Source organism: Capra hircus, chromosome 5, assembly GCF_001704415.2.
Source record: "Capra hircus breed San Clemente chromosome 5, ASM170441v1, whole genome shotgun sequence".
NCBI lineage: Eukaryota > Metazoa > Chordata > Mammalia > Artiodactyla > Bovidae > Capra > Capra hircus.
The window spans coordinates 106,211,640-106,224,998 of record NC_030812.1 but is presented as its reverse complement, the minus strand read 5'-3'; the positions used below and the strand labels follow the sequence as shown (position 1 = coordinate 106,224,998).

Here is a 13,359-nt window from a genome sequence, read left to right as displayed (position 1 = left end):
AAAGAAACTATAAGGGAATAAAAATAACTGTGCATGTGGGGTTGTGGAAAATCATGAACAGTAAGAAACAAAAAGGCCAAAACCCACCTGCTGCTTGCACACAGAACCATTAATGTGGCAGACAGACCACATAAGCCACCCCTTTGGCCCAGAGGCAAGCCAGGGCACCTGTTACTTGTTTTCACTCCCTCCTGCTACAGAATGAGTCCCAGTAAAGCCTTGCCTGAATTTCTTACCTGGTCTCAATTTCTATTGATCAGAGTCCAAGGACCCTGGTTGGTAACACTACTGCTAAGGAAAAGCTGGGATTCTTCACTGGTCTGACACATAAGCATGACTAAAAGGAATGTGCCATTTTCTAAATCTGCTTTTCCACCTCTTTTTTGATTTTCTGATAGTTACAGTCAAGATTTTCCCAGACACCTTAGCTCAGTATTTTTATCTCTCTTTTGGCACCTGGAGCTTCCCAGGTAGCTCAGCTGGTAAAGAATCCACCAGCAATGCAGGAGACCCCACCCGCACGCCCGCCACCCAGTTCAATTTCTGGGTGGGGAAGAACTGCTGAAGGGGGAGGCTACCCACTCCAGTATTCTTGGGCTTCTCTTGTGGCTCAGCTGGTAAAGAATTTGCCCGCTAATGTGGGAGCCCTGGGTTCAATCCCTGGGTTAGGAAGATCCCCTGGAGAAGGGAATACTCCAGTAATATACTCCAGAATACTCCAGAAAGGAAAGGCTACCCATTCCAGTATTCTAGTCTGGAGAATTCCATGGACTGTAAAGGCCATGGGGTCACAAAGTCAGACACAACTGAGTGACTTTCACTTTGGCACCTGCATTAAAAAAAAAAATCATGGTGATTTTGTCATACTACTGGCTCTCAGATTTATATCTTACTATTTATTTCCACTCTGTGTTGCATTATGTTTAGCTTGGACTATTTCCATAGATTTCTAACTGGCATTTTTGCCTAAAGACTCCCCCCAACGCCTTTTACAATCTGTTCTATAAAAGGTGTTTTTTTTTTTTTTTCTTTAAGCCTACTCTGGACAGGTCATACTGTTACCTACATGAGTTCCTGGACCCTTTAATCAATAGAAATTGAAAAGGGTCCAGAAGAGAAATTTCAGCAAGGCTTTATTGGGGCTCAGGGAGTGAAAACAAGTAACAGTTTTCCTTGGCTCACTCTCAAAGCCACCCCTGCCCACCCACTCAGCGGGTCCTTTAAATAGGGTGAGGGTAGGGGTGGATGGGCCAGAGGGGTGGCTCAGGTGGTCGCCCAACTCCTTGGTGGTGCTGTATCCAGGGATCATGGCAGTTGGGTTTTGGTCTTTTCGTATCTTATTCATAATTTGCCCCAACTGCTGCATGCACCTGTTATTTTTAGTCTCTTGTGGTTTCTTCCTGTTCTGTTGCCCAGGAGACTTGTCAGGTGCAAACACTGCAGAAAAGGGACCCAGGGCCCAGGCTGCCTCAGTACTCACGCTCCTAGCTTCTGGTGACTCCCCAGAGTAGAGGATGAAACCCAGATAGTAACAGGGCATTTAAACTTTGCCACAATCTGACCCCACCTAACTCTATTACAATAACCATTTTTTCCCTAAATGCAGCATGCACTTTGCAGCTTTGGCTCACACTTAAAAAAAAAAAAATGTGAATTCACCCTTTCCATGAACCCTCACCCATAAAATTCTTACCAAGGCCAATGCAAATATCATCTCCTTAATTGGAAGTAACTCCTACCCTTTGATATTGAGGTAACAAGTTTTCATTATATATAACACAGCTTCTATTCAGATGTCATCAGTCTTGAGCTCTTCTCTGGTCACCCTATCCCCACTTAACACCCTTTCACACTCTCCCTTCACTACTTTTTAAGGCTTATGGCCACTGAGAATAGTATATTTATTTGCTAGTACTCATGATTTTGTTTCCCTCCACCGTCAGAATGTAAGTGCTCTGTGAGGGGACATACTTTGCTTTGTTGTTCATTGTCCATAGATTCAGCATTTAGAAGATCGCCCCAAGCAGATTCTCAGTAACTTGCTGAACGCATGAACCCACGTGTAACATTTCTCTCCCCCGCCCCTGCCCCCGTGCGTGTCCCCTACAGTTAAACAGTGCTCTGCTTCTTACATTCTAGCTCTATCAATGCGTTACCACCCATTCACATGCCCCAGGGTCCTTCTCAATCCACCCCTCTCTCGCAAACTCCTCAACATCAGATTATGCGTAGTGAGGGAGGAGGAGTTAAGGGTTATTTCTAGATTTCTGGCTCAGGTCAAATGAGTAGATGAATGAAGTCATCCATGGAAACTGGAAATACTGAAAAAAAAAAACCCACTGGGGAACTATGAGTTCATGGTTTACCAGAGTGGAGTTGTCTGGTAGGTAGATAGATACATTGATTTGTGGCCTAGGAGAGGAATCCAGGCTGGAAGTACAGATTTGAGAGTCATAGCTGGTAATTTAGTTCGTGGGGGAAGTTGAGATTGCACGAGGAGCATGAGAACAAGCCCTGGGAAGTAAGTCTTCCTTCCAATAGATTCAAGAACTGCCTTTTCACGGTTTCTTTAGTCCTTCCTGCGTTACTCTCCACAACTTGCAGGAAGTGGAGATGGACTCTGGCAAAGAATGTTTGACAAGCAGGGCCGGAACAGCTGGTGTAGTTGTTACAGAAAACTGAGAAAGGCTTACGGCGCATGGCTGCCAGAGAGCGACTGCCGTTGAGAAGCTGTGGGGGCTGTCAATGATTCGAAAAGTCAACAGCCGTTGCTTCTCTGTGGACGAAAATCAATTCCTGGATGGTGGCGAGGGCCGGCCGGTGAGAGATATGCTGGGATGGCTGAACCTGATACTGTTGCCATGGAGATGGGGCGGATTAAAAGTGATCGAGTGGGACGAGAAAGGGACAGTAACAATGAAAGGACTAAAAAAAATAGACGCTGGAAAGCGTAGTTATCTAGAAACAGGTGGACACGGGAGTTGAAACAGGCAGCCGGGCGAAGACAGGCAGCTTGTGTTCCAGTCCGTACGTACACAAAGAAGGGCCCAGCTCAGCTTTCCGGAAGCAGAACCTCTGTCCCCGGCGCATTACGCGTCCTCCGCGCCGGAAGAGCGCCCCGTGAGGCCGGCCGCTCCCCTACCGCCCAGTAGGAGGGGCCGCGGGGCTGTGCCGCCGGGAGTCGTGGACAGCGCGGAACTTCGACACACAGGGAACTCAGGAGCGAGCCGAGCTACCGGGAGAGGGAAGGGGAAGGAAGGTCGCTCAGGAGAGCGTCGTTGCGGAGGAATCCTGTTTTCTGGCGGCGGAGGGATTTGGCCGCACGCTGACTTCCGGCGAGCGTCGACCGGAGAGGGGGGAAAAAATCCTGAAGGAAACAATAACAAACGCCAGAGGAAGCGGGGTCGGTCTGCGAGTGTGGAGCGGGTCTCTCATGAGAAGATGAGCTTCGGCCCCTGTCAGGGGACGTGAGCGCGACCGGTGGGGCCGCAGCCCAGCTCTTCTCCGCCCGCCCCGCGGACCCCGGTACCGCCATGGCGGGCGTGGGGCCGGGGGGCTACGCGGCGGAGTTCGTGCCGCCCCCAGAGTGCCCGGTTTTTGAGCCCAGCTGGGAGGAGTTCACAGATCCCCTCAGCTTCATCGGCCGCATCCGGCCCATGGCGGAGAAAACCGGCATCTGCAAAATCCGACCTCCCAAGGTACCGGAGTCCCGACCGCCTCAGCGCGGCCTTCCGGTCCGCTGTGCTTTCACGTTCGCTCGCCCTGGTCTGTCGACACCTGGACGCTGAGTTTATCTGTTTCCGTTTTGGTTTCTTTGGGGTTTTAATGTCGGCTGGTCCGAAGGCGAGAGAGGGATGTCCCCGGGGCCCCTCCGCCCAGAACTTGGGAACTGATACTCTCCTTCCCGTCTTGGGTTGTGGGCAAGGGTAACAAAGGCTTTCGGCCTTTCGTTGGCCTGTAAGGTGATGGAAGTGTTGTGACGCGACAGCCCGACCCTCGGGTGTGTGTGTGTGTATTGTACACGTTTCTGTATGACAGGAAAAGCTGTGGTTCCGACGGCTGCTGCTTTCTCCTAGCCCTGTTGACACTTAATTGATTTAAGTGTTCGCAGGCCTCATCTCAGGCTAAGGTTTCTTTCCTCAGTGGTAATCTGAGTTCTTAGGCCCTTGGGATGGTATCACCAAACAAGAACCCCAGACTGATTACAGCTGCAATGAGAAGAGTCTTCCCGGGGGAAGAGAAGGCGCAGCGTTTATTGTAAAAATTCGGAGGTTTAGAAAGAATTGATCCATAACGGAGGTGGAAGAAAACGTTGAAATCTTATAAGATATAAAGAGTCGCAACTATTGGCAGATAGCTGGGTTTGCCCATAGGTTGGTTACGATCCTCAGTCTTTCCGGTGAGGAAAGCTGATACTGTGCCTTGTTTTGTGGGGCTCAGTGCCCCAAGAGGTTGAGGATTTGGTCAAGGTCGGAAGGTTTTTTTTCCCTCTGCCCGTTAGGTCCTGTGCTTTCCAACGGGTGTTTCTGATCCACTTGCCCTAGGGGCACCCGAATGTTTGTTAAAATGCAGATCTCTAGGCCCCATTCCCAGTCTAGAACCAGTTTCTGGATTTGGAAGTTCTAGAATTTGCATTTCTAGCAGGTACTCTCAGTGCTTGTGAATGTCTGTGAGTCATGCCCAAGTGCTTCTTAAAGTGATACCTTGCTTTACGTTTTGTTTCCTAGTAATTAAAATTTTGTCCTTTTACATGTTGTATTTTTAAAAGCTTTGGCTTTTACTACCACAGAAGCATGCAGCGCAGTGAATAAAAAGAGGTTAGCTGAGAGGGAGGAGGAGGAGCAGCTACCATAGCACTTACAGATTTTTTTAATTTGAAGCCCTCCTAAGTAAATAAGGTCTCATTTTACAGATGAGGCGAGTCTGGATAAGTTAAATAACTTATCAGATGTGTGATCTTGGGCAAAGTAAATTTTTCTATCTGGATCACTCAGTTTGATTCTAAAACCCAGACAAGCTACTTCTCTTTTGCTCAGTTTGGTTAAGATTATTGACCATCACTCAAGCAAAAGACTAACAAGTAACTGCGGTGATGAATGATGGTATGTGTATTGCCATCCTCCCAGAACCTCACTTTTATGAAAAATTTATTTTCACTTAATCCTTTGTTTTTCATGATTACCTCAATGACAAAACCTTAAGCACTGAAGCTTTTCCTGAACCATATGTTCATTTACTCTGTTGTCTTAATGAATTAGAAATTCTATTCAAGGTTCCTTTTGGTTTAAAAAAAATTCACTACTTTTTGTTACTTAAAAAAAATTGAAATAGTATACCTTTGTGTCACATTATTATTATTGAAAATAAATGTTTAAAAGCAGAATTTAATTTCAGTATTGGTGGATTTCTTTAGTTTCCAAGATAAGATAATTTTTTCTTATTTATATAAGATAATTTTTTAAAAACTTCTTTTCACATTTTAAAGTAGATTTAGTGTTATTTAGACCAAGTCAAACTATGGTCTCTAGAACTCTACTTGAAATGTGCTGTCTCATTTTAGTTATACCACGTCTCCAATCTGGAAATTGTCCTTGTTTTGTGGGTTTGCTTACTTTTTTTAAATTTTCATTTTAAAAAAAAAATTTGGTTGCCCAGAAGCTGGGCTTTGAAGAGAACATTTACGTAACGTAGACTTTAAAGTGCTGTGTCACATTCCACATGAATGAAAAAACACATTGTCCAATTACATAAGTACTTTTAAAACGTTATTTTTTGGTCTTTAATTTTACTCTTTTCATTTCTTTCAAATTCTATTTTCTTTTTAATTTGATAAACTTGGATTATTCGATGCTGTATGGAGATGAGCTGATTGCATTCCAGTTGAGTAATTGGGGAAAGCATAATTTTGCAGTATAAATAATGGAAGTGGGAGATTTGAGGAGGAAATAGATAATTTTAGTATTAGAAAGTTCGAGGTAAGTAATTGGAGATAGTAATAAATTATCTAAAAAATGTTCTGTCTCTCACTAGTGAAGACTAGTAAGTTGGTGTGTTGTCATGATTTGTGGCAATTCATCCCATGTATTAAGAGAATTAATTCCTTGCTGTTTAACCAATGTAGTGAAGAACTTTTTCCCCCCGCATTTAGGATTGGCAGCCTCCATTTGCATGTGAAGTCAAAAGCTTCCGTTTTACTCCCAGAGTCCAGCGCTTGAATGAGCTTGAGGTGAGTGTTGTCTTATCACTGTTTTGTCTCCCGATTTCTTCATGTCAGGACTTCAGGTGGAGACCTTTGAGAAACTCATGAACCGAGGCTCAGAGTTAGTGTGAATTGTGACTGAATGGAAGGAAGCTTCTGATTTTTAAAAAAGTTGTTTATAGTAGTTAGTTTTTTCTACTTAACTGGGATTATGGGAAACTATCTGCTTTCTTCGGTGCTTATTATTCTGCTAAATTTTTTTGTTGTTGTTAGTGTTGAAAGATTCTATATCCTATAGTCTTGGGAAATAGTTTTAAAAATTATTCTATTAAAACCTAGTTTTAGAGGGGTTTTTTCCCCCCTCTGACCGAACTTTTCTAGGACTCTTAATCTGATTTATTAAGATCTTTAAATACTACTGATCTGTCTTAACTTTCCAGTTTGACATTTGTTTAAATAGTTGTTCCTTCCACCTGCTAGATTGTCAAAGGATGCTTCAATGTGGATAAAAACTGTTCTAGAATACAAGAGATCTTAAAGATCGTTAAGGCTTAATGTGTTATGCTGTTTGTTTTTTTCTATGATGCTCATAAAACATTGATTTTTTAAAAAAAATACCTGTTGTTTTCCTGTGAAAGTGAAGTCGCTCAGTCGTGTCTGACTCTGCGACCCCATGGACTGTAGCCTACCAGGCTCTTCCCTCCATGGGATTCTCCAGGCAAGAGTACTGGAGTGGGGTGCCATAAGATACTTGATGAAGAGTCTTAATGTCAGTGAGGTAAAGAGTTGGTGTCCCTTAAGTGTGCATATTATCTACAGATGAAATGTCAGGCATAGAATGCTTAGAAACAGAATAATTTGATTTATTAAATTTTCTGATTAGCTTAAAGTTAACTTTTACAAAAAATTGCTTTGTTCAGATGATAACCATTCACATAAATTAACTTTTTTGAGTTAGTAAAGTTTGCATATTTTTTTTGTTTTTTTTACCTATAAGGTTTACCTAAGCAGTGAAAAGTCTGAATTTCTTTTGAGAGATGAGTACCTTTGTTAAGTAAAACTCATTTTTTCAACCATAATTAGTTCCTATTTTTTACTTTTCTATTTTATTAATCTTAGGCGATGACCAGAGTGAGATTGGACTTCTTGGATCAACTAGCAAAATTTTGGGAACTTCAGGGATCTACTCTCAAGATCCCTGTGGTGGAGAGAAAAATCCTGGATCTGTATGCTTTGAGCAAGGTGAGGCTTGTAGTTTGTTAAGATACTAGAACAGAAGCTAGAAAATTTGTGAAATTAGAATTTCAGATATACTTGATGGAAAACATTGCTTTCTAGGTAGGATTTGATTGACCATAGAGGAGGGGCTACTGCTTATGAAGTACGTCTTAATTAGCAAATATCTTGTGATAAGTTAAGTTTGATTGTCCTGGAGTTTATTGGAATTTCATCTTTAAGGTCCCATGGAAGTCTCTTCCCTCTTAACCTTTGAAAATGCTTATAAATATGAGATTTAAAGCTGAAAGGCAGACATTTTGATTTGTAGTTGTCTTGTTTGTAGTTTATAATACTTTTCTTCTTAAATATCATAGTGAGATTGCTGCTTCTCACCACATGAACTTTTTCCTTTAAATTGAGGCTTGAGGTAAAGTGTGATGCACAAGTGCTAAATGTCCAGCTGGGTTGATCTTTTCTAGATGAGTGTATACTCGTGTCAGCACCACCCCGATCAAGACAGCGAGTGTTCACAGCACTTCTGTAGCTCCTTCCTCTCCCTCCCAGTCAGTACTTCTCTCCAAAGGTGACCATTGCTCTGCCCTCTGCCCCGGGTGAATGTCTCATTAACAGGATTTACTTTCTAGAAGAGGCACAGGCTGAAAACTGCACAGAAGACTGAGAGTTCTGATATTTTTAGGTTGTTTGGTATGCCCTTACTTTGGGAAAAAAATCATCTTTGGCTTACAGCTGATGAACATCTCTTGAATTTGTGGTTTTAGACATAATTTTAACACACTTTGATTCCCACTGTTTTTTAATGGGAAGCAGGTTTTCAGCCTCCCGAGTCGTCAGTGTGATTGTTTCCTGTTTTGATTAAATCACTTTGTCTTTCTCACTGGTTATTATTTTTGATGTAAAAAGTATTATTTGGAATGACTATAAATCAGTGGAATTTTACATAAACAATTACAGTTTATAATCAGTGCAGCACGGAACATTCTAGTCATTTTTAAGAGAAATTTTTGTTAAAGTAATACATTTTTAAAAAGGCTTAAAGTAAAAACTAACATTCTCACTTCTCCATCTCTCCACTCCTATTAGTGCTCCTTTGAGCTAATCACTTTCAGTTCTTTTAGCTGTTTCTGATCTTGATCTCCATATTTCCAAATAACATGATCATGCTGTTTCTTCATTGTTTTAGTTTTAAATATGCATACTGATTTTTTCTATTAGAGATGGGCAGTGGGTATAAAAATTAAATCCTTATGTACTTCAAGTGCCCTGGTCCTTTATAATGTAGTTAGATAATTTTAAAATTATTGCTGTGACTGCATAAATTTGTCGTTGTGCTTAATAGCATGCTATGATTGTTTGAACCAATTTTTGTTTTCCTTGGAGTTAATGGTCCCCTTGCCTTTTTTTTGTAAGTTTTCTCTTTGAGTATCAAAGATTTATTTTCAGATCTTTCCAGAAGTATAAAATCTCTTAGTATGGTTTCACCCAGCAGAAAACCTGTCAGTTTTATTTCCTTCTTGGAGTTACTCCTCTGGAATTCTCTTTCCTACTCCAATCCAGACTGGTGGTTTTTTTTTAAGGTCAGCGGTCAGCTTAGAACTTTCACTATCATCATTCTGGGAATTCCATTTGCCTTTCTCCTTGTTTTAGGTCTTCTTGTTACTGTTTATTCCTATTTTGGTGAAACATTTCTTCTGCTAGTTTGATGGCAAGAAACTAAATGAAATGTAAATTTTTTGCTTGTCTAGAAATGTTCTACTTTTAAACTTCATTGGTAGTTTGGTGGGTTTAGCAGTCTAAATTGTCAATCATTTTACTTCAAAGTTGTATTTTGAAAGCTGTACTCCATAATCTGGCTTCTAGTGTTGTTATTGAGAAGAATGATGCCATGTTAATTCTTGTTCCTTCGTATGTGACTTTTTCTAAGATACAAGGTCTGATCTTTATTCCTAGTACTTTGAGAATTCACAGTGATATGCACTGGTACATGTTAATTTTCACTGCATACATTTATTGCACTTGATAATCTTTCTAATCTGAACTCCCATCCTTGAGTTTTTGTAACTTTTATTGTGTTAATTCTTTGATAATTTCTTCCAAGTATCTTGTTTCTCTTTTTGAACTGCTATTAGTTGGTTTGAGACTGTTAGACTGATTGTCTAGTTTACTTACTGTTTCTTTCTTAGGTTCGAGTCCCTTCTTTCAGACTCTCCTGAGAGTAGATCTCTAGTCTTCTGCTGGGATTGAAGAGGGATGGCTGCCTGGCTGTGCTGACTGGGGGAGGCCTGACTGCTTTTATACAGGCTTTCAGTCAACACTGTTCTTTTTAATTTTAAAGATAGTGATGCTTCAGTTTCTTAAGCCTTTCCAGGTTCTATGTTGCTGCTCTTTGGCTCTCTTCTGTTGCTTATTGTAGAGACCCTGGGAGCTTGGGTCTTTTTTGTTTGTTGTTTCTGCTTGCTGGAGTGTCACTCAGACATCTCCTTTTCCCTTGGTCTTCTTGCCCTCTTGGGAGCATGCTATTTTGTCCCTCAGCTTTTTAGTGGGGCTTTGAGAGGGAGCTTTTAAGTTGAATACTGCTGCTGCTTTTTGTCTGTTAAAATTGTCCCCTGCTAACTGGACTTTGTTTTTCATTGGATTGAAATTTTGGCCTTGATTGACATTACTCTTTTGTTAAGTTTTCTTAAAAGTTTGTATTCTTTGTGTTCAATTTAAGTGCTTGCCGTGTATCTCTCTTTAGGGCATGGGGTCATGTGATGTTTTCTAATGACAGTGGTGTGATGCCTTGCATGGCAAATGTTTGGAGTAAATGAAATTATGCATGATAATCTCTGAATCTCTCAACTGCAGAAATGCAAGTATTAAGGTATTAGGCCTGCTTAGATTGTTGGAGTATTGCGAACATGAAGCCAGAGTCGTGGCTTTGATTTCTTTGTGAGTCAGTTCTGTCTTACCCTTGTCAACACCCTGATCATGCTGCTGTCAGAAATCGGCAGACCTGGGTTAGAAGCATGACTGGATCTGTGGAGCTCTATCGTTACTGATGGAAATTCAGCTGGAAGTGCTTAGAATACAGAGCAGATTGTTATGTAATGGTGGTAATTGTGTTGGGTAACACACGTTACTGAGAAGGCTTCTCTTTCCTCTCTCTACTGCTTCTCCCCACTTGCTTCAGCCTCACTGGTTTCCTTATTGTTTCTCAGTATGCTCTGCAGGCTTGTCACTTGGGCCTTGACTCCTGCTGTTTCTAGTGTATCAGGTTGAGTTACTGCTTTCCCCTCCTTTGCTCACCTCTTACCTTTATGGTGAGGCGTTTGTGACTGTTGAATGCTTCAATTTATCCTCATTCTCCTACTGGGGGGGCTTTTAAACTACTCTCAGGTTTTCTCCACAGGCTTTGTTATTTCAAAATTGACATTTAATCTCCCACTAGGATATAAGCTCCAGCAGGGCAGAGGTCTTTATTTTATTCACAGCTGTAGCTCCAGCACCTGCAACAGAGCTGACAGTGTAGAGATCCTGGGAGCTGTGAATAAGAGACCTTATCACCCATTTGCTTCCAAACAGCCCTCTATCCACAGCACCCTTGGTGTGTCTTCCTCTACACTACAGAATTTGAGAAATCAAAGTTTTTTCTCTACTTAAGTTTTCCCTTGTTGACTCTTATTTACAGACAGAGCTTCTCTGAGGGTATGACTTAAAAAAAAAGCTAAAGAATTGGAGATGGGTTTTACTCTTGTGCACGTGAACTTCATTACTTCCATACTTTCAGATACTTCACTAGAGAAGCATTTTGCCTGGGCTGTGGTTTCATCGTTGCTATAATAAAGTGCTAAGCATGAAAGCAGAAAATGCATCCTTACTTACAGTCTGTACACCTCTCCTCCACCCCCAATTTGCCACCTCACACAGACATTTGTAATACAGCCAGCACTGATACAGCTCTGACTTTATCTTGGTGCTTTTCATGTTTTATTTCAATTGTCTTCACAGCAGCCTCATAATGAGGTAGAGGTACTGCTATTATTACTATTTTAATAATAGATATCTGAGATGCAAATTATGTAATTTACCCAAGGTCATATAGCTGTTAGCAGAGCTGAGGTGTGAACTCAGGCAATCTGGATCCAGAGTCTATGCTCTTAGTCTTTGGGAAAAAAAAAAAAAAACAGGTAAAATGCTTTACCTTTACAATTGTTTATAAGTGTACAATTTTATGGCATTATGTATTTTCAAAGTGTTGTACAGCCTATTGCTACTATGCATTTCCAGAACTTTCCCCACCCTTTCACATCTGGTGAAACCTCTTTCTACAAATTTGATTGTGTATGGTTATCTCATTTAAATTGGATCACACGATATTCATCATCTTGTGTTTGTATAATGTTTTCAAAGTTCATCCATGTTGTCACATGTATCAGAGTTTCATTAATTTTTAAGGCCGAATAATATTCCATGCATGTCTTTACCACATTTTGTTTGTCTGCTCAACTCTTGATGGGTATTTGGGTTGTTTCTACCTACTGTCTGTGTGTGAGTGATGCTCCTGTGAACACTGGTATGCGAGTACTGTTTGGGTGTACCACTAGATGTGTGTAATTGCTGGATCCTATGGTAATTGTTTTTCTCTTTTAGCTTTTTGGTGTAGCAGAATACAATAGTGTACACTCAGAAAGGAAAATTTTTTCAATTCAGATAACTTCATCATGGCCTTTATTCTTTCATCAATGAAACTGAAAACTGCTTACATTTTAGAAGTGTGAGAGATGTACAGTATCAGCTTCTGGAAGATGGAGTCCTTGGTACAGGTCTATTCTGTACTGCTCCTGGTTTGATGTGAAAGTCACTCAGTTGTGTCCGACTCTTTGTGACCCTGTGGACTATACAGTCCATGGAATTCTCTAGGCCAGAATATTGAAATGGGTAGCTGTTCCCTTCTCCAGGGGATCTTCCCAATCCAGGGATTGAAGCCAGGTCTCCTGCATTGCAGGCAGATTCTTTACTTGCTGAGCTGCCAGGGAAGCCCTGGTTTGATATGAGCATTCAGCAAAAATTGGCCAGTTTCTTCCATCACTTCCTACCTTAATACCTGTGCTATGGTAAAGCTACTGCAGTTGAACTTTCTTTATCATTTCTTTATAATCTTTCTTGTAAAACTTCTCTTTTAAAAATGATGGCCTCTTTTTGAAAATATCCTCTGAATCCACTGTTTGCTTGACAGTTTAAAAAAATTCTCTTAAGTTGCTTTATTTTCTAATATCAGTATTTATGTTCATTTTGTATTATGTAACATTCTAATGACTATATTTGGTCTGTTCTTAACTTTTATTTGTACTTTGAATTCCCTATGGATATAGAGTACATACATGTGTTTAGAATTCCCATGGTGCATTATGTGAAATGTATAAATTCATTGCATGTTTTTGAATGCTTGGTTCATTGAAGGTAGGCACAATAATGAATAATAGTGTTTAAAACTTCCCAAAATCTTCGTCTCTCTTTCATATTTTAAGTATCAATGAGTTTCAATTTTGTCACATATTTCTTGAAAGCAAATCGAGGCCCAGAATAATTTTTCCATTTAGCAGACAAGATGTTGTGTCAAAATACATGAATCTTTCTCTTTCCCTAAATAATTTTTACTTTCGTTTCAGATTGTCGCCAGCAAAGGTGGTTTTGAAATGGTCACCAAAGAGAAGAAATGGTCTAAAGTGGGTAGCCGCTTGGGATATCTGCCAGGAAAAGGAACTGGATCCCTTTTGAAGTCACATTACGAAAGAATTCTCTACCCCTATGAGCTTTTCCAGTCAGGGGTCAGCCTTATGGTGAGAGGCATCACTTTTCTTAGGCGTGAATAAATCCAATGTCTGCCAGATATAGAAACACACTTTAGACTGTTATTCTAACAGGTTAGCTAGCAGTTGGTT

At 40.9% G+C, this 13,359-nt stretch overlaps 1 protein-coding gene across 1 annotated transcript in view; it reads left to right on the top strand.

Moving 5' to 3' along the window:
• KDM5A (lysine demethylase 5A) overlaps positions 3,310–13,359 on the top strand; it is a 61,218-nt gene continuing 51,168 nt past the window's right edge. Inside the window, exons 1-4 of the mRNA XM_018048651.1 lie at positions 3,310–3,698; positions 6,149–6,226; positions 7,319–7,441; positions 13,087–13,257. Coding sequence (XP_017904140.1) covers positions 3,534–3,698; positions 6,149–6,226; positions 7,319–7,441; positions 13,087–13,257 — 537 coding nt within the window. The 5' untranslated portion in view covers positions 3,310–3,533. The remainder of the gene's footprint in view (positions 3,699–6,148; positions 6,227–7,318; positions 7,442–13,086; positions 13,258–13,359) is intronic.